Source organism: Anser anser (genome assembly GCF_964211835.1).
Source record: "Anser anser genome assembly, chromosome: Z".
NCBI lineage: Eukaryota > Metazoa > Chordata > Aves > Anseriformes > Anatidae > Anser > Anser anser.
In genome coordinates this window covers 34,681,163-34,704,336 of record NC_139723.1, presented here as the reverse complement: position 1 = coordinate 34,704,336, position 23,174 = coordinate 34,681,163, and the positions used below count along the sequence as shown (strand labels likewise).

General features: G+C 43.4%; 1 protein-coding gene across 2 annotated transcripts; it reads right to left on the bottom strand.

The window, feature by feature from the left end:
* Nucleotides 1-789: 789 nt before the first annotated feature.
* Nucleotides 790-6,715, bottom strand: NIPSNAP3A (nipsnap homolog 3A). 2 transcript variants are annotated; one of them, XM_083815978.1, is made up of 6 exons: nucleotides 6,508-6,647; nucleotides 5,049-5,256; nucleotides 3,860-4,021; nucleotides 2,199-2,348; nucleotides 1,709-1,795; nucleotides 790-1,606 (listed from the first exon to the last, which is right to left on the bottom strand). In XM_083815978.1, the coding sequence occupies exons 1-6, from the start codon at nucleotides 6,583-6,585 to the stop codon at nucleotides 1,530-1,532; spliced, it is 762 nt and encodes a 253-aa protein (XP_083672104.1). In that variant the 5' UTR covers nucleotides 6,586-6,647; the 3' UTR covers nucleotides 790-1,529. The 2 variants fall into 2 exon arrangements, with proteins under 2 accessions (XP_083672104.1, XP_083672105.1); XM_083815979.1 differs by lacking the exon at nucleotides 5,049-5,256 and having other exon boundaries at nucleotides 6,508-6,715.
* Between the last annotated feature and the right edge of the window lie 16,459 nt (nucleotides 6,716-23,174).

Below are 23,174 nucleotides of genomic sequence, written 5' to 3'. Positions count from 1 at the left end.
TTAATAAATATAAGTAATTTGTTGCATTTGTGTGCAAAAAGTCTTATTGCTTCCTTGTACCATTTTAGTCCATGTTTTTGTTCAAGAAAAATGAACAGCCCCCTTTTAACTGCTACAAGACCACATTCTAAATCAAGGTGCTAGTGATGGTTTATCAGTCATTTATACCTTTAAAAGTTTATTTGTAAAATATAACTCAGGGGTCTCTGAACTAGTCCGCTGTCCACCCTGAGAACGCTAGAGGTCCCTCTGTCACGGGGCGACAGGATGAAGACTGGAGTAAAATCTGTGACCTGTTAACACTCCATTACACAGCAGCTGGATCCCATCCACTCAGCTTGGACACCAGCACAACTACCTGCAGCCGTTTTTTTTTTTTTTTTCCTCTCTAGTGCTTTCCATGAGACCTTAATGCACTTGACAGAAGCAATAATCATCATTAGGCAGATTGCACAAAGGTAATTTGGTAAAGTGAAATCAGTTGCTTATCGCAGGTCAGTGAATAAACTGTGGAAAGGCCTCCTGTGTGCACTGCCAATTACCGACCTTCAGATTTCAGCAGAGGGTGCTTTTCACTGTACACAAAACCTAAGTGACACCTCACCCCGTGTGCTCTCTGCCCTGCTGCTGCTCTAGCAAATCACAAAGCAGCTTAGTGACTCCAGAGCAGCTATTACCAGGCCTGGTGATAACCAAAATGCAAAACCTGCAGAAGGCTGTACTTGGGAGAATGGGGTTTATCACAGGTCAAACCCATAAAGAGCTGGAGATGCAAACACTAAAATTTCATTCTTTATGCAAATTTATTTGGCTTTTAACAATCTGGCAGACAGTATTTCAAAGAATGTAAGCATGTATAGATGCGCTGAATTTGAGATACAAGATTGTAAATTTTAGCACCCTAAATAAGTATTAAAATACTTCCTCAAAGCTAGCGTACAGAATACAAAATGAAAGGACTGAAGTCAGGGCAGACTCCATCAGAACGCCACCTAACCAGCTTCACTGCAGCACCTCCTTGGCACAATTGTAGCCACACTGAAATTTTACATTACAAAGAATTAATATAAAGCATCCCAATGAGATGTCTGATGAAACATAACCATGTTACAAGGACATAGGGGCATTCATTCTCAAGACACTATGTAATACCCATGATGCAATGATTAGAAGAGTCGCCAATGTGCATTATGAAAATGATACCACCCTGAATTGCAGCCTTGGAAAACAACACTTTACTTACAGGGGCCTATTAGTAAACAGAAAAGTTTTAAGAAGTGAGATGTTAAAATAAAAGATCTGCAAAGCCAATTTTCATGTTCTATTTCTGGAGATGTAGAAACATCACCATAAACTATCATGCAGGATTTTACTAATTTTCTTTGGTGTATCAGCATTTTGCATCATTCACTGTAAACTGAAGAACAAACCACACAGTTCATGAGGGTATGACAATCTATGCGATGGTGCTTGCTGACGGTGCTTCCATCTTGTCTTTTCTGCCATCAGTCACGTCGTTTAGGGGAAGGTTACTTCAGGGGTGAGCATGCCAGAGGAATCATCAGCATGTTGTGCTGGGACTCCAAGAACCTGACGCTGTCCCGTACTGCAATGAAACGCGAATTTAATTAAGAAAGAAATCCAATGAGGAGTAATACTTTTCTCAGCATGCATACAAGTAACAGCAGTGAGAGCCAACATCTCTTACCAGCTGCTACCACTCTGGCATCTTCATGGGCACTGTGCCTTCCTGCTGCCCGGTGATCCGGGCTCTCATTCCACCAGATCACATGGACTGAAAAGTACAAATAAAGGCAGCTAAATATTGTTACTGTTGTAATACAATATGCACGTCCTAGTTTTCCACCCTCTCACGTTGGATGCCTTGCATCTAGCAGAAACAATTCACCAGGCGAGTATGTGGAGAGACAATCGGTTGCTGAGCTTTTAAAAGGTTTGACTCTTGAACATCAGATCTGAGAACCTTTTAAAAGAGCACCACCTGGCTTAAGCATATAACCCAATACACAAAGTTGGGTTCAAGGACTGTTTACAGGACTTCTGTGATCCATACCAACATTTTTTTTTATCAAGCCATCCAATCGTGAGCCAGGACAAGGGTTTCTCCCACTTTTCCCACCCCTTCTCCCCCAGTCACCATTCCCAAGTCTTTATCAGAAAGTGAGTAGTATTTGTACCTGTGTTAAGTAACCCATACTCTGTGTGGAAAACACCAATCAGCTTAGTGTAGCCTGTATTGATGTGAGCATTGATTGCAGCCTGGAACGATTCACCCCACAGAGCTGGCCCACCAGGTTTCATCTGGAAAGTAACCCACTCGTATACACCTGGAGGAAAAGACAAAGACGACCTCGAGGAAGGAAATAAAACTTAATTTGCTGTTTCTCAGTCTTTCACAGCCACAATATAGTCATTGTGAAAGCAGTACTGCAATTCCCTGCCATTAGGGGTGGGCAGCCCACAAAACTGCCCTCTTCCTCCCAGCCCACACATCATCTCACAGCTTCCAGAGGAGCACAGGGAAGTGGCTCTTCAGCTGGAACTGTTTGAAGTCTACATAAAAGCTCTGGGACCCAGAGGTACAGAAGGATTACCACAAAGCCCAGCTTAAAGGGAAACGGTCGCATGAACATTCACAGCAGTTCAGTGTACTTTGCAGAAATCACAAATACTTATACTTGGTAAGTTTGCGATGGCTGATTGAACTATGCAAGTTGGCCTCTTCTAAGACTAGTGATGTCTTCTGGAGCTGGTTTATGACATTATAAACCCCTTTGAATCTTGGCAGCTGGTCGCATCAGGATTTGAAGTCATAAACAACAGACCACGACTAGATTACTGTCTCTGCTCTCCCAAACAATCTGCCTTGCTTGCAGACAAACAGCACGATATCCCAAAAAACTCTAGTCCTGCTAAAAGACACGTTACCTGCCTCCTTTCCATTCACATAGTTACTCTAAATCACACTTGCTAACACTTTAATAGAAATCTGGACAACTGTCGTATGGCAATGTATTGTCTAGTATTGTTCTCCAAATACAGGCTGGAGATTTAAAAAGTACAAACATGAAAATGGGAATTGAGTGTTAGAATTGCCAGAATTATCCAATTTTAACAGAAAACTGGACTGCTTTTAAATTCAATTGTAACACAGCATAAAATTCACCATCTCTCAGAAATAAGCAACAAAGGTTACTGTATGCATACACATTCTGAGGGGTAAAGCAGGGCCTATTTGACATCACTCCACTGACAGACTAAAGTCTGTGAATTTTCTTCAGTAAGCGTATAGTCTTCACGACAGAAAGAAAGAAAATATACAGAGACAGGACATCTAAACCTAATCTATGATCTACAAAGTATGCTTGACTTATGTGTACCTTTAAAAAGTAGGTTTGGGCGTCTTTGTTGTTTTAAAAACAATTATGCAAAAGAAGCAGTAATATAAAAATTGACAAACGAGAAAAACTCCTGTGAAACAGAACAATCATTTTTTTTTAAAATGTTTCCAGGAAACATCCCCTCACTGACAGATGGACAAAGCAAGCCCAGGATGACTGCTCAGAACATCAGTGTGGAGTTGTCATCCCGCATGTTTGTGTATGTGACTCACACAACTTTTTTACAGCCTTACAACTGGATCTGTAGCTTTTGACATAGGTAATTACAAAGCCATTCTTAAAAACTTTCTACCTCATCTGTATTATGTCACCTCTTTCACTTGTTACATAAAGGGTTATAAAATCATGTAATACCTGGTTTAAACTTTAAGGTGTTTTTTGTTAGTCGGTCAGTCAGCACCAGTAACTTTAATCAGTAAAAGAGAAGGTAAGCTCACCCCCTTCTTTTGAAGGTTTCCCAAGCTGACACCAGGGTACCAGATAAGCAACTTCATTGTGCTGCTTCTCTATACAGGTAAGGGCTGGAGAGATGAATTTTCCCTGCCAGTCCTTGTCATTGGCTAGCGCCTTCCGGACTGCTGTTCTGTGGGCAAAATTATCTGTAAGAAAGCGAAAAAAAATATGAAAAAACGTACTTACTGCTACATCAGCCAGTATGAGAAAGACGCAGCATGAGAGACTGGAAAGAACCTTGAGGAGTATCAGTATTTTGGTATTGAGAGAAAAAAGTAACAGTTTTCCTTAATTACTTAACAACATTTAAGAAGGGGGATGATGAGACAAGGAGAAAGGATGTTGAACCATACACACATAAACATAATTATGAAATAAAAATAATTTTATTTTTCCTTAGTTTTCCATTTAAAAAGTTTCTCAGAAACTATTCAGATTTTTTTTTTTTTAGAAAAAGGAACAACAGAATAGGGCAGAAAATTGTAAGAAGCAGGACATTTCTTAACCACAGATGCATGTGGCAGACAGCACTGACTCCAACAACGTAAAAAGCTGATGACAGCACCAGCAGCCTGTTGCAACCATCGCTGCAGCAACAGAGCACTTCACGCACGTAGGATGACAGAGCTGGTGGAGCAGCTTTCCAGCTCAGCACAGCGTAGCTTCAGGAGCCTAACCACACAAACTGTGTGTTCTGTTTTAGGGGAGTGACTGAGCTAAACTTGAACTATGCTCATCTAAAATTTGGGAACAATTATACGTGCATGATTCTGTATAAACACATACAGACACTTGCATATGTATTGTCTGCAGTTATCCGCATTATCCTACTGAGGAGGTCTCAGTCTTTTTTCCATCCATTTTGAGATTGTGAAGACATCTGTGGTTCAGGAGCTGGCCCTAAGCAAGACACCTACCACAGACAAAAGCTGCAGTTCATCTCATACACCTGCGAGGCACAAAGACCACCCTGTAGGAACAGCTGTAATCCTTTCATCCCAACATGTCAAAATTGTCCTACAGTGTTTTGTTTTGTTTTTTTTTTCAGTAATCAGTAAGGTAACATCTTTTTTTTTCTGATGCTTGGTTACTTATCGTAAGGGCAACAAACAAAAGCCACGTAAGCAGTCCCCTCGCTGGCACACGGAGCACGCAGAGGGATGCCGAGCGTACCATACTTCCACACATGGACAGCCTTATTCATCGCTCCCAGCTCCACAGTCCAGAGTCCCACCAGCTCTGAGTGAGCTGTGCGAAGGTGGAAGTACTTATTGACCAGTTCCACAAACTCCTTCATCCTCGATGGCTTAATATCGTATGTGCGAATTTCATAGAAAATGCCATTATTTTGTCTGGGGCCTGTAGCAAGGGATGCGAGTACCTAAGAGAAAATGTTAAGAAAAGTAACAAACTAATTCTCAAGCCAGAAAACCATCTTCTGTCTCATTTCTAGACATTCTGTTTTACGGTGAGGCACAGGTGTTTTGTTGTTGTTGTTGTTTTGTTTTTTTTGTTTTGTTTTTACTGGGGACTGGGAGAGGGAATGCTTCATGACCTCCACTGCAAGAGTACCTTGTGACTTCTTCCTTTGGAAATACTTCCCATGTGCACAATTTGCTGGAATTCCTTTTGGCAGTGCAACAGACCGTCACGCTTCGTTTGTCAAAATAAACTGTTTAATTATTACCCATTAAAAAAGAAGGGGTTGCCTTTCCTCACCGGGGTCTCATGGGGGTCTTCCCAGAACCACTGGCACCAGGGTATGCCTGCATGACCCGGTCCTCTGCCATGGAAAAGATGCCACGGCACGTGAGCCAAGGGTCAGTTCGATGGAAATGGGCACAGGGGAAGTGCTGCCTGCCAGGTTACTCATTCATTACCCTCTGCAGGGCGTGCTCTTGCCTTGGCTGCTTGTGAACACAAAAGCGAACCAGACATCTTGATGATTACCCCCTGCAATACGCTTCTTAATATGCTTTCAATATGTAAATTTAGAGTTTATGATTCTAAAAAAAAAAAAAGAAAAAAAAATTAAAAAGGTGGCTAACGCTTCATATCATTTAACAGTTTAATGCAGAGTACTGACTAAACCAGAAACCATTACTAATTTTGCTAAGGAAACTTACAGTGTGCAACTGCATAAAATAATAACAATTAAAAAAAGCTACTACTAATTTACAATTCTGCATTAAAACACTGCTTCCCTTGGCACTGTTTAGCCCAATACTTCACCAGACTACATTGCATTTTTACCAACGCTAAGGAAACACGACCTTCTATTGCAATACGCCTCCTAATTACAGCCTTAGATAGGTATTGACAACTTGTAGATTGCTGGCATAAGAAACGGAAAGAAGCAAACGCCTGGGGAGAGATTGCTTCCTTCTAGCAAGACGCTGCTAAACCCTGCCTCCTTGCCTTTTGCTGGCAGCCTCCCAAGTGCTGCTGGAGAAGAGTTTTCCCATCCATGCCAGATAAATATTCCCCAGCCCCGCAACAGGCTCGCTTTTTCGGCTGACTGAATAGCCAGGAACCGGGCTCTCGCCCCCCCACCCGGGAAAACCACGGCCAAAACAGCGCCCCGGCCTCCCCTTCTCTTCCCTGCCCTTCTCTGCCCCGTCCCGGCCCTCACCTGCGGGCGGCACCGCGCCCCGCACAGGCGGGCGGCGGCGGCGGCGAGGGGTCGGCGGAGCAGCCCCGGGGGCAGCATGGCGGGCGGCGGGGCGGTGGCGGCGGGCGGGACCCTGGGCGGCCCCTGGGCCGGAGCGGGGCGGCCGTTGAGCGGGGGTGGGACCGTAGAGACAATCGTAGAGTCGCGGAGTCATAAAGGTTGGAGGAGAGCTCCCAGATCTTCTGCTCCATCCCTTTACCACCAATGTCACCCACTAAACCGTGTCCCTAAGCACCACGTCCAGCCTGTCCTTGAACGCCCCCAGGGACAGTGACTCCACCACCTCCCTGGGCAACCCATCCCAGTGCCTGACTGCTCTTTCTGAGAAGAAATGTCTCCTCATTTCCAACCTGAACCTCCCCTGGCACAACTTGAGGCCATTGCCTCTGGTCCTATCGCTAGTTACCTGTTGAGAAGAGGCCGACCCCCAGCTCCCCACACCTTCCTTTCAGACAGTTGTAGAGAGCAATGAGGTCTCCCCTGCGCCTCCTCTTCCCCAGACTAAACACCCCCAGTTCCCTCAGCCGCTCCTCACAGGACTTGTGCTCCAGGCCCTTCACCAGCTCTGTAGCCCTGCTCTGGGCATGCTCCAGGGCCTCGATGTTCTTCTTGTAGTGAGGGGCCCAAAACTGAACACAGTACTCGAGGTGCGGCCTCACCAGAGCAGAGCACAGGGGGACGATCACCTCCCTGCTCCTGCTGGCTACACTATTCCTGATACAAGCCAGGATGCCGTTGGCCTTCTTGGCCACCTGGGCACACTGCCGGCTCGTGTTCAGCTGAGCATCAATCAGCACCCCCAGATCCTCTTCCTCTGCATGGCTTTCCAGCTGCTCTGCCCCAAGCCTGTAGCGCTGCATGGGGTTGTTGTGGCCAAAGTGCAGGACCCAGCACTTGGCCATGTTGAACCTCATCCCATTGGCCTCGGCCCATCGACCCAACCTGTCCAGGTCCCTCTGCAAGGCCTTCCTACCCTCCAGCAGATGACCAACTCGGTCTGCCTCTGTAGGGTTAAACGCTGGCCCAAAGGGGGTGTCAGTGCAGCTGATAATAAATATAAATTATAAATAATAAATAATAAAGATACATCCCACTTCGTAGTGAAGGGTGGCCTGTGGAAGCCAATAATAACAATGACAACAACTTCAGCAACGACAACGACAACAACAACAATAACATCAACAACAATAATAATAACAATATAAACTAACATAACAAGGCAATACCTTCTTGGGATTCCTCTTAACAGAATTACAACATTCCTTCTGCCATCCCCCCCCCCGCCCCCTCCAGGTAACTGACCTTGTTAGCCTCTGCACGGTATTAAGGTGAAGAGGGAAACGATGGCTTTGTGCCTAGTTTATGCCATTCTCTGTGGAGCTTTCATGATTTTTCTCTTGATTACAGACAATTTTTGTTAACGACAACCCCAGGAAAAAAAGATGGTCTAAATTAAAATGAGAAAGGAAAAACTTGTTTTAGCAGACACATTAAGAGAGTGGTGTGGAAAGAATGAAGAATCTGCAGTGTGTTTATACGTTGTAAGTACACGTGCAAGTGTTACCCATGGTTACATTTTTTATGTTAAAAGCACTGAGCTTGATACACAATAAAGCATTTTTGCAGCATGGCATGAATCATTGTGATAGTTTCTATAGCAGAAGCACATATGAAGCGTGATTGCTGATGCAGTAATTGCCTGTTTCAGATTTTCTTTTCCACTTACAAATTGTATTTCAGCTGAGGGCAGGGAATGAGTGGCAAATTCCAAAATACTTAAGGTCTTCCTTTGTTTTTCGTACTATATGGATGCATAAATGTTGTTCATAGCCATGTTGTGCTGGGAGATTCCTTTATATTTGTAAAAGTTTTATCAATTCAACTTTGCCTGTGTTTGCTTCTTTGTCATGAATGAAACCAGGATTTGAATCGAGTAGTCATAAAAAGCAGGTTTTGTTCTTGTTAACCTGAGCAGTCAAACAGACGCTTTGATTTTAAACCTCTTTGGTGTAGTCAGGGAATAGAAAGAAGAATGTGATTTTTGTATTTGAGCAAAACAGTTCAATGTAGTGCAGAGGAAAAATGTACAACAAACAGCAGTGGAACTCACTGTAGGCCCAAAATGATTCCCTGAAACTATTTGACAAATGATTTTATACAGACGTAACTTTGAGAAAACTGCTTATGAATTCAGCTAATGAAGTGGCTAAGTAAAAACTTGTTAAGAAAGCTGTTCTTTCAGCTCTACATTTTTGCCTCAAACATGAGTTTGCCACATTCCCTGATATTTTCTCATTTATGTTCTTCTAGAAGTCCAGGGGAATATTCTTCTTTCAAAAAAGACGATGCTGAGCCACAGTGGCAGAGTGAGAGAACTGTATATCCAACTGGTTTGCTACTTATGGGGTTGTTTACCATTCCACAAAATGGTGAATAGGAGCTGTGTTTTGCAGACATAACGCAGCTCACAGATAGTATTGGACATATGGGAATGACAGTGTTGATCTTGTGAAAGAAATAGTGCTGCATAATCCCTGTTCAGAATGTTTAATTTTGGTAGAGTTGATGAATCAAATACTGTTTTCTATTCATGCCGCTGTGACTGCCAGTGATCCCCAGGCAGAAATGGTGTATTAAAATGTTTGTTACCAGTGGAAGCCAAAGCTCCATGGAGGAAAAACGCAAGAAAGTGATTTGTTGCTATACTGCATTTATGTGTTGTATTCCCTCCATGCAACATTTTAATCGATTATCATTTTCCCATGGCGCAGGGAAACATTTTTAGTCTGATCTGTATGTAAATGACCTGTGAGTGTGGGCAAGCACTGGGTAATATCTTTTATCTCTCTCATACTCTAATTGGAGGTGGTGATAACAGATAAAGGTAACCATCTGTACCAAAGGCCTTAACACTTGCAGGAGCAGCTTTAACTTCATTTGTGATGTTTGCTTAAACAAATGCAGAGAAAGCAAATCAGTGCTAAGCTCTTCTGGAAACTGAGAAAGCACGATACCTGTCCTTATTACACTAGGCGGGATGTTCCAATTTGTGAATCACAGCTTTCGTCTTCCTTTTGCGTAAAGGATAAAGCAAGGAGCTTTCCTTCTCTTTCTCCATGAAACCTTCTGCTTAAGTTCTTTCCACAGAAAGGCTGTTTTCAAGTGCTCAGGCAGTAGGTCTTCTTGTGGCTCCTTTACAACTGCAGCTGGTTACACAGTTCCATGCCATTGGTAGAACTTGAGAAGGGTCTGCAATGTGCTTATTTAGCCTGAGTGTAACACACAGGCTTTCCCTGTTACATTTTTACAAATCTCTCCTACGTGCTGCCCATCGTCTGGGTGGTTCTGATCCTGGATGAGCAAGCAGTGAACGATTTCCTGGTTTGTGCACAAGACAGCATTCCTGAATATGATGTAGCCTCTTGGTGTCTTACCAGTAGGCCAGAACATGTAAATAGTTTCTCATTTCCATCTTCTCAGCTGTTCCATATGAAAATCTGAGTAACAGCTTACCAAACTCAGTATTTTCCTCCGTGGTTTTCCCAGCCGCTTTGCAATCCTCATCCTATCAAAACAATCTACATCATATATAATTAATTGCTGTGTGGCAACAACGGGAATACCTACCCAAACCAGTGCCGTCCCTGTCTTACCACTGGTGAGAGTCACTGTGCTGCTCCTTGTGGCCAGGGCCTGAGGACATGCTCAAACCAGAATCATCTTCAGGTTTCTGGTCAGTGATGTCGTGTTTTCCCTTTGCTGGAGAAGGCAACGAAGCAGGTCCCTGCTGTCCACACTCTGCGTTTGTCCACTCCACTCCCTGAATATGGGCTGACATTTGACACAGCCCCTGACCACGGTCTTGGCTTCTTAGATCTTCGGGAAGAAGATAAAGGGCAGAGCAGGGCTGTACAGCTGTCTCGAAAGGAATTAGAGAGCTGCTTTATGCTGCTAGATTTTTATAGACATTTGGGCCTTATGTTGGATGTCACAGAGCCTTTTGTCATTGTTTGTATCAGCACCAGGAGGAGACAAATTTTACTGTATCAGATGTTCTCTACTCATCTTGCAAGTACCTATAGCACAAACTATGTAATGGGCCCCTCTGTTTCTTCGAATTAAGTACAGAAGAAAACACTCAGATATATTCCTGGTTCTTTTATAGAAGGCATGCTTCTTAAAAGCTTGATTTTTTTTTTTTTTTTTTAACCCCTGGGAAATCTATAATGATTCTAGAAGAAGGGACATATTAAAGATAACACACATGTTGAAATCCTCTGATCATTTCAATTTTTTTGTACAGTAGAATAGTTTTATTCCAGACCTCTGATTTAAATTAAAAGAAAAAAAAAAAAAGTCTTCCCTATCAATAGCCCATAAGTATTAAGTTCAAGGACTTTATTAATGTGTTGTGCTTATTACTTGACCACTGTAATTGCAGTTGTTCGCCTCAGAATATCTCCTTGCATTTTATGAGTGATATTTTTAAAATCTGAGAATTAAATACTCCTTTTAGTTAATCCCTTTTCAGTTGATTAGGCAAAAACCAATGCTGTGCCTGCACATTTTCACAGATGGGGTGACATACGGTGGCTTCTGCCACTGTGGGTATTTCAAGCATAATGCAGCTGAGAACTGTAAGGTCTGTGCCGGAAAGGAGTTGACATGAATATGCAGATGAATGTTTACATGGGGAATAGCCAGCTGGGTTGACTTTTTACTTCACAGGTATTAGCTCAATTAACATTTTCCCCAGTAAAATTAAAGCCTACAAAAGATGCAAATGAAATACCCAGTTTCTCTTTCCTAAGCTACACTTCTCTATTGCCTTCTGTTATTTGCTGCATACAATAAGCTCATTTCTGGAGGTGCAAAATGATTTTTTTCTCTAGGATTTGGCCAAACACAGGTTGCACACGTGATCTAAAGTTATGTTTGCTTGCCAAGGAAAGCAAGCTGGACACGTTTAACCTGAAGAAATCGAGGATTCTTTCAGCTGAGGGTGAAACAACATTGTGCCTCCTAACCTGAGTCCTGACAGCAGGCTTTATGTGATGGAGGAGATAGACAAAAGCACTCATTCCATCAGATTTGATAAAGGAAGATAGATTCCAACACAAGAAGGCTTGCTGTGGAAAGCACCTTTCAGGTATTCTTGCAATCCCATACCTGTCCCAGATGACGAGAACAGGCATGGTCCTAGGCAGGCCTAAGAGGGTGTGGGAGGCGAATATGGCCTGTTTTCCTTGCTTGGATGATTTCTTTCGGCCTCTCCCAACAAGGATCCAAGATGAATGCAAGCAGGCTGCTCTCAGACGAGTGCATCCCCTCAGTCTTGCCGCTGTCTGTGCTGCTGAGGCACCTTGGCTCAGCAGCTGGCCGCTTCTCCTCACGTTGCCCAGCACAGCCTGGCCCCAGCAGACACCAGTACAGCACCAGAGGGTTGCTGATTTACCGCAGGCCTGGTTAACCTGGGTGGAGAACCATCCACAGTGACACACAGCAAACACGCAGTTTATAGGTATTTTGTTCTTTATCTCAGTCTCTCTCTAACACCAGTAATAGTACTTAATGGCATTCCCCATGCAGCCTGCAGCACAAGTCCCAGTCAATGAAAGGAACTCTGTGATGCCTGTGTTTGGCCACCTTGGGGTTAGAGGCAGCCAGTCATTTTATTGTGAGCAAGCTCCTCTGCCCTAATTCATCTCCTGAGTTTGGGAGTGAGGCCTGGAGAGTCTTTGAACAAAAAAGCCCAAAATAATGGGTTATATTTTTGGGAAAGGCTAAATTATCAACTCCAATAATTCACCTCTCTCTTCTATTTTTTGATGCCTTGCATAGATAAAGATCTCTTTCCAGTAGAAACACAGTCTTGTCCCACATGCTTAGAAAAGTTGTCTCCCTCTTCCAGTCTGCAGTAAATAGCCTCTTTTGTAGCTTCCTTTCCCTGTAGTTAGATTGAAATGAGTACTGATAATAGGCTTCTCTTCCTGCCTTAGTTGTTCTTCCCTGACACCCTGGAAAACTGCTTTTCTTGGTACCACTCGATGAGAAGTTCCCCTGATTTTTTTTGCCAAAATTCAAGAGGTGCTGTTACTGTTTATGGTAATGAGCTGCAGGTCTGTTAATCACACAAGGGAAATTTGCAGCTGTTGCAGAACTCGTCAGCTACATTTGCATTTGGCCAGCATGGTCTGTTCATCACATCTCTCCTTCCCACCTGTATCTTGGTGTAATGAGAGCACAGCTGAAGGCTGGACTACTTCATCTAACTGAGAGAGAGCTGTGGTGAGCACGGGTTGAACATGCTGAGCAGGATATAACTTGGCTAAATAAACTGATAGGCTAAGGAGATGGAAACTGGGAGCAGGACAAGTTCTGCCACCAGGCTCCTCAAAGCAATCCCTAAAGTGGTATTAGGCAGCAAGAGTTGTGAGATACCTCAGCACTCCTGGTACCATGCAGAAGTGAATAGAGCACCCAAACAAACTGCAGGTAGGCAGGTACAAACTGAATGGGCATGCAATGTGAAAAACATTTGCAGGTGGGCTTGGATCACCTGGACACTGTGACATACATCAGTGCCCACTTCCTTAAAAAAAAGAAAAATAAAAAAATACAGACTTCTTTTTACCTGCTTACATCAAGCCATGTGGAACAAATTATTTCAATAAACAGTAAAAACAAGAAACACCCATGCGTTCTAATATGCCATCGCCTATATTTCAGAAGATGATTGTTATTGCAGATAGATCTCTTGATCTCTCTTACATTTTAGTGTATTAAAAACAGAACAAACCAAATACATTTTGTTTTGTTTTGTTTTGTTTTTTATTTTGTTAGGAAGTCAATACAATTGCACAGGAAGCTTTGATAAAGAATCTGTTGACCAATACAGCTAAAGGAAAATGATTGTATGGGAAGTTCCAATCTGGAGGGAAAGTCTTGAATGGCAGTAAACATTTGAGTGATTCCAGGTAGATTTCTACTGCAGTGATAAATAAAATAAAATAAAATAAAATAAAACAAAATAAAATAAAATAAAATAAAATAAAATAAAATAAAATAAAATAAAATAAAATAAAATAAAATAAAGAATAGCCTGAACTAGAAAGCATTCTGATACTCATAAGCACCTTATGTTATAAGCACCTTAGGGTGCAGGAATATACCCATTTTAGAGAATCCTCCCAGCAGAATCGGCTTTCTACTAGGAAACCCATGAGTCATAGCAATGATAGGCAAATTAGTTTAGTCATTCATGTAAAGGGCTTCAAATATCAATACTTACCAATAGGATCCTGGTACTCTGAGGTCCTGCACGTCTCTGTGTTTACTTGGAAGCTATTGATATCCCAGCAGTTTGATGTAGTCAGTCTTGAAGAACTATCTTTTTTAGACACCTGTAGTATTTCAGAACAAAATTTTTAAAATAACTTGTAAGAGAGAACACATATCCACATGGAAGTCTGTCATAACAATCAGCTCTTCCACCACACTTTACAACATCTGCACAGCCTCCAACTTTATATTACCTTGGTCATGATATGCTAAGTTAAGCAAATTGTTATTTCTATACCTGTCTGTCAAGTGAAAGAGTTGTGAACTGGGATCCAATTTGCCTAGGACCAGACAGACTGGCAAAAGCAGAACTTGGCTTTGAAACCAGGTATTTCTAGCTCCGGGTCTCCAGAATGTGTGGTCTGTAAGCATGGAACATTTTCCTCATACTTGGTGACAGGCAGCTCCAGTAATCACTGCTCACCTCTAATGAGAACGTAGACTTCTGCATTTTTGCTTTATCCAGCAGGTAGGTCTGTCTCAACACAGGCAGCAGGATGTACAGGAAAGACTGAACAAAAAACAATGTTGTTTTAATTTAGAGAAGATAGTACTGATGGTTATGTGATCCCTATTCAGGTAATTACAAGAGTGCTTCAGGACAGAAAGGTGTAATCTGTTCTCTTTGTCCATGGTGGATAAAATAAAAGCCACAGGCTGAAATTACAGGAAGGGAAATTTTGATTAGATGTTTTCCACTTGTTAAGATAGTGAAACATTTGAAAAGATTGCTGGGAAAAAGTATGATATCCAGGCCTGGAATTACTAGGAATGGCTGAAATGGTGGTCGTGTATTCACATAGCAAGTATGAGCTAGATTACCTTTTTTGAACTGGACCGTGGACACAAGAGTAGTAGTACACGAGGCATGCAGGGTCCATTCTTCCCGGGCAATGGAAATACAATCTAAGAAACTCTGCAGCCAGCAGGGAAGTGGCAAATCTCTTTTCTCTGCTCTGATCAATTACTCCAAATGTTGGGGCAATAACAGTAAACACAGCATTCTGTAAAATGGTAACACTTCGACCAAGTGCTGAGTAATGTATTTACTCATGGCCAAACCTCTAAGAACCATCAAGACTCTGGGGCAGCAACCTGGGTATTTACTAATAAGTTGCACTTTGGTAACCAGGGAAGGTAGCCAGGTAGCCACTTCTTTTTCTTAGAAGTCCTCTAGTTAGAGCCAGTAGCATTTCAATGGGACCTGCTGTGTTGCTGATGTTGCATCACCAATAATTACCTGTGACAGCGGTGCATGCAAATCATGAGGAACTTCAACCAACAGTAATAACGAGTGTGACATGTGAAGTCCCATTCCCATGGACTCGCTCTTATAGCCCTGCTTCATGCAATTCTATCAGTGTTTCCCATCTTCCATTTGTGTCTTCATGGTCACCTATAGCAGGCAAGACAATTGCCTAAATGTGTATACCACTAGTCAATGCTGACTGCTGCCAGAAGGGATGTGCTTCTCTGTGTCTTTTCTGCAGAACAAGCATTGATCAAGTGCTGATTTCCATTAACCTATTTTCCCCGAGACCTCTGTCCTACTTCTGTTTGAAATTAGCTAACTGGTTCAAAAGATACTACAGGAGGCGGGGCAGATGAACAAACAGATAACAGGTAGCGTAACCCCATAAGCTCTGTTTTCTTAGAAAACTGGGCTAAAAAGAGCACTGTTTAATCAGGCTGCAGCTGCCTGTGAGTTGGTCAAGTCTGGCACTCAAGAGAAAGTCTTCACCTCAAAAACCAAGGGACCAAACCCAGCACACTCCCCAGGGACACACAGTGAATATGAAACTCTGTCCCAGGCTGGTCTGGCTGAATCCTCTCTGGTCCTATGTTCGGTGCTGCTACTGCAGAAGCAGTCTGTGAGCGCAGGAGCTGAAAGCAGCCTTGTGGCTGAAAGACAGGACTGATTTCAGAAGGACTGGGTTTAGTTCCTGCCTGTGACAGTGCCTTCTTTTGGGAGTAGGAGTAGGAGAATTTAAGGCAATGGGTTGAAGGATATGGCAAGGGGAGAACAGGAGAATCACAGTAAAAAGTGCTGCCTTCCACGACAGCTAATGTCTCCTTTTTGTATGATTCATAGCAAAACAACAGCTCTTGAAAATGTAATTCCCATCTAATTATGACCTTTTTGGCTAAGAAGCAATGGTTAGAAAGCATTCTTTACTTTTTTTTCTTGTTTTTTCTTTTTTTTTCTTTATTTTTCCTTTTTTTTTTTCTTTTTTTTTTTTCTTTTTTTTTTCCCTGTACCACAGGGTGAACTGTAGCTGTATGAACCGTTTTGGGTGTTGTTAGTGTACCTTATTTACTGCAATATGCTTTGATATTTGAAAGCATTCCACTGTGTTCCTCTTCAGGGTGGCTTTCATTCTTCAATCCATCCCAAGAGTGTGAGTTATCCCCATATTTGTTCAGCCAGTCACAGCAAAATTTTTTGAATTACGTGGTCCCATCCCCTGAGAACGATTCCACTCCATGCAGGGAGTTTTTGACCAGTGGATTGCCTTGTCAACTTTAGAGAAGATCTTGGTGGCTACAGATGCATTAGTCATAAGCAAAAGGGCGCGTGGTATGTATATTGCCATATTACCATCACCCACACCTTTTACAGGGTCTGATACATAGGAAAACTCACACTGGCAGTGGCTGTTACGACAGAAGACGTCAGTCAATTCACTTCCACCAATGTCTTCTACCAGATCTCCATGAACACACGTTGGCCAAAGGAGACTTTTGGAGTCTATGCCAAGCACTCCCTACTCTTATAAAATATCATTTGGATCCCAGAGAACTTCCAGCCTTTATTAAATTCAACCATGTCTTTCTAAATGTAAAAAAGCAAGGATCATTGGGTGTCTCTTTTTGACAGATGACCCTACTGCACATAGCACAATTTGTCTTTTTAATGTCTTTGAATGTTTTATATGCAGAAGACATCCTTGGTGAGGAACCTGCAAATCCTCAGGCTGCATCAAGTTCTGCTGTATAGCTTGAGGCCCATAGCTTTTATACAAAGACTGCCTGTTGAAATGTTCATGTTGCATTTCAAAAACAGATTCCCTGCATTTCTTGCAGGTAGAAGGATTCCTGTCATGCCAGCATATGATATGGACATTTTGGATCATCATAAGCCTGCAGTATTTGTTTTCATTTGTTTGTTTGAGATCAAAGCTATTAATTAAGCTAGTCCATTATTTAAGCAAGTTATTTTGGCAATAATCACTTTCCCATTATGAGAAGGAGAAGGGTTTTCCATTGTTCTCTTGGCTGTTGCTAACCTCCAGTGTAAATATGGCTGCATTTCACAGGTGTGTCTAAAGAACTGCTGCACGAGCAATTCTTTGGAAAAGGTGGAGCTTTTTATTTTTCATATAGGAAACCAATCTTTTATTTGTTACAAGGGGGCTGCTAACTCATCAACAAATACTGACCTACTAAAAGAGGTAAAGAGCTCTCATCCAACTCAGCTAATCCCTTCAAACTCAAACCCAAGTTGTGAGTTAGGTTTATTTATTTGGGCTTACTGATTGAAAAGTATTACTTACTCAAGCAGGGAGGGAGTAGAGACAAATCTGAGTGCTGCAGTAGATCATTCTCTTCTTTTTCCAGTTCCAACAGCTCAGACCCAGGCAACACAGGGAAAATGAGGCCTTCCTTGAGGGCTCAGATGAGCAAGGTGGGCTCCTGAGACAGTTGTGCTGTTTGACAATTTCGTGGGTCTATGGATGTGGTAAATGTGCTGGAGCTCTTGCCTCAGCATTGTGCTTGACCAACGTCTGAAAATGTGAGTATGGATCTGGGATATTTCGGTTCCAGTTTTATAAAGCACTTGTGTGCCTTGGTTAACTTGATGTAGGTAAGTAACTATCTGCAGCGGGACTGAAGCATGTGGTTAGTAGGGACTGACTGTGAGGCACCACGCTGAAAGACATCTGGTTTATTGCTACGCAGAGAGCAGACCTTTCATATTGACTCTAACACTTGCTTGCATCTGTGGTTTGATCATGTCATTCACATCATTTAACTTCTTTACCTCAGTTGTTTCATCTGAGAAGTGAGAATGCTAAGGTTTGCCTTTTTACCAGGTGATGTAGGAGGATTAATTCATGAGTGTGCGCCCTGGATTTCAGAGAAGTCTGCCAGTATGAAGAACTATAATTAACAATTGTTTGTCTTGCACTTGAAAACACTTGCACAACAGCCTGATCCTGAGCAGTGCTGACTGTTTGTCACTGCTGCCCTAAGCAGTGAAGGTTAAATGTGCTCAGCAGGATCAGAAACAGACTAAAAATTTAAATTTAAGATAGCCAGTAGAAATCTAACATTTGGGAAGAACCCAACATTTTTTGAACCACAGGAGGCTCCAAAGGCCAATGCAGTAAGTGATAGCTTTCCCTGACTCCAACAGACTTTCAACCCAAGTTTGTATCTCCTGCAACTGTCTCAGATACTTATCATTTCATCACCATGCATAACTCTTCATTTCTATTTCTCTCAGAAAACAGGAATCTAATGTGTTCTTCAGGCAAGGAGTCAAGTCCTTCTGAAATCCAAGAAAAGGGGGAAAACAGCATGTTACTTCTGCACCAGCTATCAAAAATCTAGTATCCTAATTTGAAATATAAATGGAAAAACATTTTCGAAGGATAGGAACACTTGCTTGTGGGAGTGAGTGGCTTTTTCCCTTGTGCTGAATTTGGACTTGGATTTGAACTTGGGATAGTTAAGGAGTAGTAAAGTTGGTTTTATGGAGCTGTAAAGACTCAGTATGATGTTAAAGGAGAAAAATTCAAACTCCCAGAAATGGAGTAAAGAAGGATTTTTGGATTCAAAGGAGTCAGGAGCAGCACATCAGTTTAATCTGGATCTACATGGAGATAGTGAGCGATATGGAATGGAAAATGACAGACAATGTCCACCAACACCCTCAGTTGTTGAGATAAAACCCACTTTACAGGAGATTGGATCTCTACGCTAGAGTACTGTATAGTCAGTCCACTTCATGCCTTCTGCAGTCCAGGTGAGAATTTCCTGAAAGTAAGGAGACAAAAAGAAGTAGATGCTATATAGCCTGCTAGCCTGGCTTTCAGTACAGCCACCTAGGGTGTGGAGGAAGATGTATGGAAATTGTGAAAACTAATCCTGAGTGCTAGCCCAGGAACAGGCAGGAGCTGTTTCATCCAGCTGCAGATGGAAAATAAAGGCTGAGTTACAGGAGGGTGGGGATGGGGTAGGACTAAAGGTGATGGCAGCTATTCATTTGGGGGGAAATTGTAGAAAGAAAAGCTGAAATGGAAAGTAATGCTTCTTGGGTAGAGCATTCTGTTTGCACAGAGTGGGCCTGGATAGATCTGGCATTTGGCACAGCTTCCAGATGGCAGGCAGGACTAAAAGTGGGGTGGGTGGGAGCTTCCTACAGCTTTTCTGCTGCTTATGCAGAAAGGGATGTTGAATGTCAAGTCTGTGTACCCATCTCACTGACGGAGTTTTGACCTCTGGCCAGGGGTAGGGTGGGAATGAACAACTAGCTAGGGGAAGAGCAATATTAAGCAGATAATTGATTGCATGAGAGAAAGGGATTGGGAAACTGGAAATGTACGGCAGTAGGGCTGGGACCCTTCCTTGAGGAGGCAGCAGTGGTACAACGCAAGAGGACAGAGGAGTTGAGAGCTCCTGTGCTGGGGTCTGGGTTTGAGTGCTGTAGAAGGCCAGGGCTGTGAGGAGCAAGAGGTGGCTGGTGTTGTGAGGAAATGGGGCGGTACATGAGAGGGTAGAAATTTAGTGGATACATGCTGAGCTTGACATTTGGGGAGGGAAGAAAGAGCATAAAAGGGTTTGAAAGGAGGTCTCAGGTCTTACTTTGGAGAGGACCAGTAAACACTGTAGGGGATTTGCATGAGAAGAGAGGACAGGGTCTTCCCCTGCTAGCTACTTTTCTACATACAGTTTCAGTGTGTGATTTATGCATATACTCCCATCATTTGACGCAAAGCTATGCCTCTCTTCTTAATACATCCTCCCAGGAATGGACTTATTGGCTCTTGTTCCCCTAGGGCTTTTAATCTCTTTATATGACCCTATAAAGATGATGTTAACTCAAGAGGCTGTGCAGCCCCCTTGTTTGGCAGACTGCCTCCAGGAAAAGGGCTATGGATAGGAGAAAATGCTATACCCCCCAGCTGACAACAGAGCCCTGTGAGCTGCAAACTGGAGGCTGTTGTCATGGTGTTGTACCTGGTACCATGATCTGTCTCTGGTGTCACTCTCCCACCGGAAACACATAATACCTTCGGCTCAGGTCTTCTTTGGCTTTGGCTTCTGTTCTCTGCTGTGGGAACTGTGTCTTTCTTTGTTTAGAAAATCTGTCAAGATAATCGTCTGCAGAAACCTTTCCCGTCCAACCAAAATCAGTATCAATTTGTCCACACTTGCTGGGCTTGCTCTGTCCAAGTGAAATTTGCTTAATTGTCTATTTGTAACCTTGCATCCGTCATTTGTGACTCATGTGTGTTCACTGTATGGCGAGATCCGAGGAGGGATGTGGATGAACAGGGTCATTTCTAGCTGTTTGTTACCCACATCCATGGCTGTTTTGTCTAAGGAGAGGAAACAGATCTTGTTAGTGTGACTGCATGCTTCATTCCAGTATGGAAATGGCACTCCTGAAAATGTATTGCAATATCACATGGGAGGAGGAGAGAGATTTAGGAACTGGAGAGTGGATGAGAACTCTGCAGGGGACTTAAAACACTGTAAAAGTGGTCTTTTTCATACACACTGTTGAAACCTAAGTCAATAGTTGGCCCTTTCTCCTAAGCATGCAGGCTGAGACAAGGAAATATCATGTCCCTCACTGGAAAGCTGAACATGACTGTTTGACATCTCACTTGCCTAAAGGGCTCCATTCTGCTTGTTGGACTGAAGAAGTAAAATGAGAGGCAATACCTGCATGAGGAGGAATTTCTCATGTCCAATTAGAAGCAGAGTCCTGCTGCTTGCGGTAAAGACAGTGAGAAGAAACATAGATGGCCAACCCATCTCTCCTTGTCACCTTTCCAACACGGTGAGGCCGCTTTATTTGGTTGGTTTTAATAGTTTCATTCTCAATGGTATTAATTCACTCTGCAGCTGTAGCATTTCAGGTAGTGGCTGCTGCATCACTGTCCCAGAGTTGTGGGACATAATGATCCCATTTTTGGGAGGACTGTGGGGTGATGTGTCTTATGCTTGCCTGACTCTGAAAGCCGCTTGTAGCATGCCACTGAAGTCATAGCTGTAGCTGCAGCAATCCTCCTCTGACTCTGTTTTTCCACACACTGTTAGCACTGTTAAAAGGTGATACTTACCCTCCAAAAAAAAAAAAAAAAGGCCATTGAGCACGTCCCTCTCTTCCCCTCCACTTTCCGTGGCTTGGCATCTGATGTGCAGTCCCAGTCCAGTCTGAATAATCTGTGGCAGAAGAAAGAAGGCATACATGAGCTGGGGAAAACCATACAGGGGGATTTTACAGGAGGATCCCAGTGTCTCAGGAAACCAAAAACACAAAGCCACAGTACCTTGGCTTGAAATGTAAGTTTCCCTTGATCATAACATACCATACAGTTTCAGTTTTTGGCATCTCCTTTTGGAGGTCAAGACCAAAATGATTTATGTGAGACTAGCTTAGGATTCCCTAGAAAGGATATCATTCTGTAGAATCCTATATGTTGTTCTGGAAGGGAAGAGACCACTTGCAGCATTTCTGTTCTGCTCAAATGCAGTGTGGTCCCCTCCCCTGCGTGTAGGATTGAGTGCACTTTTGAACACTTCCCTTTTGACTTCCCTTAGCGCCAAAGGTCTTTTCAAGATGATGTTGATGTTCATGGAAAACACTCTTTCTTCTCTTGGTTGTTAGTCCAGCTGAGTGTGTCAGATTGACTTGTGGGGTTGCTGTGATGCATTATCAGTGCTAGAATCACAGAATCACAGGATGGCTGAGGTTGGAAGGGACCTCTGGAGATCATCTCGTCCAACCCCTCTGCCAAGCTGGGCACATCGCACAGGATCGTGTCCAGGTGGGTTTTGAGTGTCTCCAGAGAAGGAGACTTCACAACTTCTCTGTGCAACCTGTGCCAGTGCTCTGTTACCCTCGCAGTAAAGAAGCTTTTCCTCATATTCAGATGGGAATTTCTGTGTTTCATTTTGTGCCCGTTGCTTCTCATCCTACCACCGGGCACCACTGAAAAGAGTCTGGCCCCATCCTCTTAACACACTCCCTTCAGATGTTTATACACATTGATAAGATTTCTTCTCACTCCTCTCCAGGCTAACCAGGCCCAGCTCTCTCAGCCTGTCCTCGTACGACAGGTGCTCCATTCCTCTAATCATCTCTGTAGCCCTCCTCTGGACTCACTCCAGTAGCTCCATGTCCCTCTTGTACTGGGGAGCCCAGAGCTGGACACAGTACTCCAGGTGTGGCCTCACGGGGCTGAGCAGAGGGGCAGGATCATCTCCCTGCTGGCTACGCTATCCCTAATGCACCCCAGGACCCCACTGGCCTTCTTGGCCACAAGGGCACACTGCTGGCTCATGGCCACCTTGTTTTCCCCCAGGACTCCCCGGTCCCTCCCTGCAGAGCTGCTCTCCAGCAGGTCAGCCCCCAGCCTGTACTGGTGCTTGGGGTTATTCCTCCCTAGGTGCAGGACCCTGCACTTGCCCTTGTTGAACTTCATGAGGTTCCTCATCGACCAGCTCTGCAGCCTGCCCAGGAAATGGAGGGTGCTCTCGGCTGTCACTGGTGGCCTGCTCAGGAAGTACAGACCCAGTGCTGACAGGCTGATTGGGGGACCATGCAGCCGTTTTTACTGAAGAGAAGGCCAGAAAGAGAGATTTGATAGAGGTGAGGGAGGGAAGAGATTAAGAGAGGAAGTAACAGAAGAGTCCCAGGACGTAACCGTGAGCCTTACAAAGCAGGGCATTCATCAGGATTTTCTGTGTCGTCGTCCAGTTTTACTGGGGCTAGTAAGGACATTTCTGAAGGACAGAGACAGGCACATCAGGAGAAGGTACCTGTGCTATGATTTTTAAGAGAGAAATGTCAGATTGGAGATCTCCAAAGAGGATGGATGAGATTTCCCATCAAATTTTGGCCAGTTAAAGGGCAAATATCACTATCTGGCTGCGCAGGCAGGAAACGTCTGTCATTTCCTTTCCTCCCAAGGAACATGTCAGATGGAGGAGGGAGGGAAGTGAAATCTCTGGAGAGAAGAGATGGAGGATCTGGAAAAATCACATTTCCC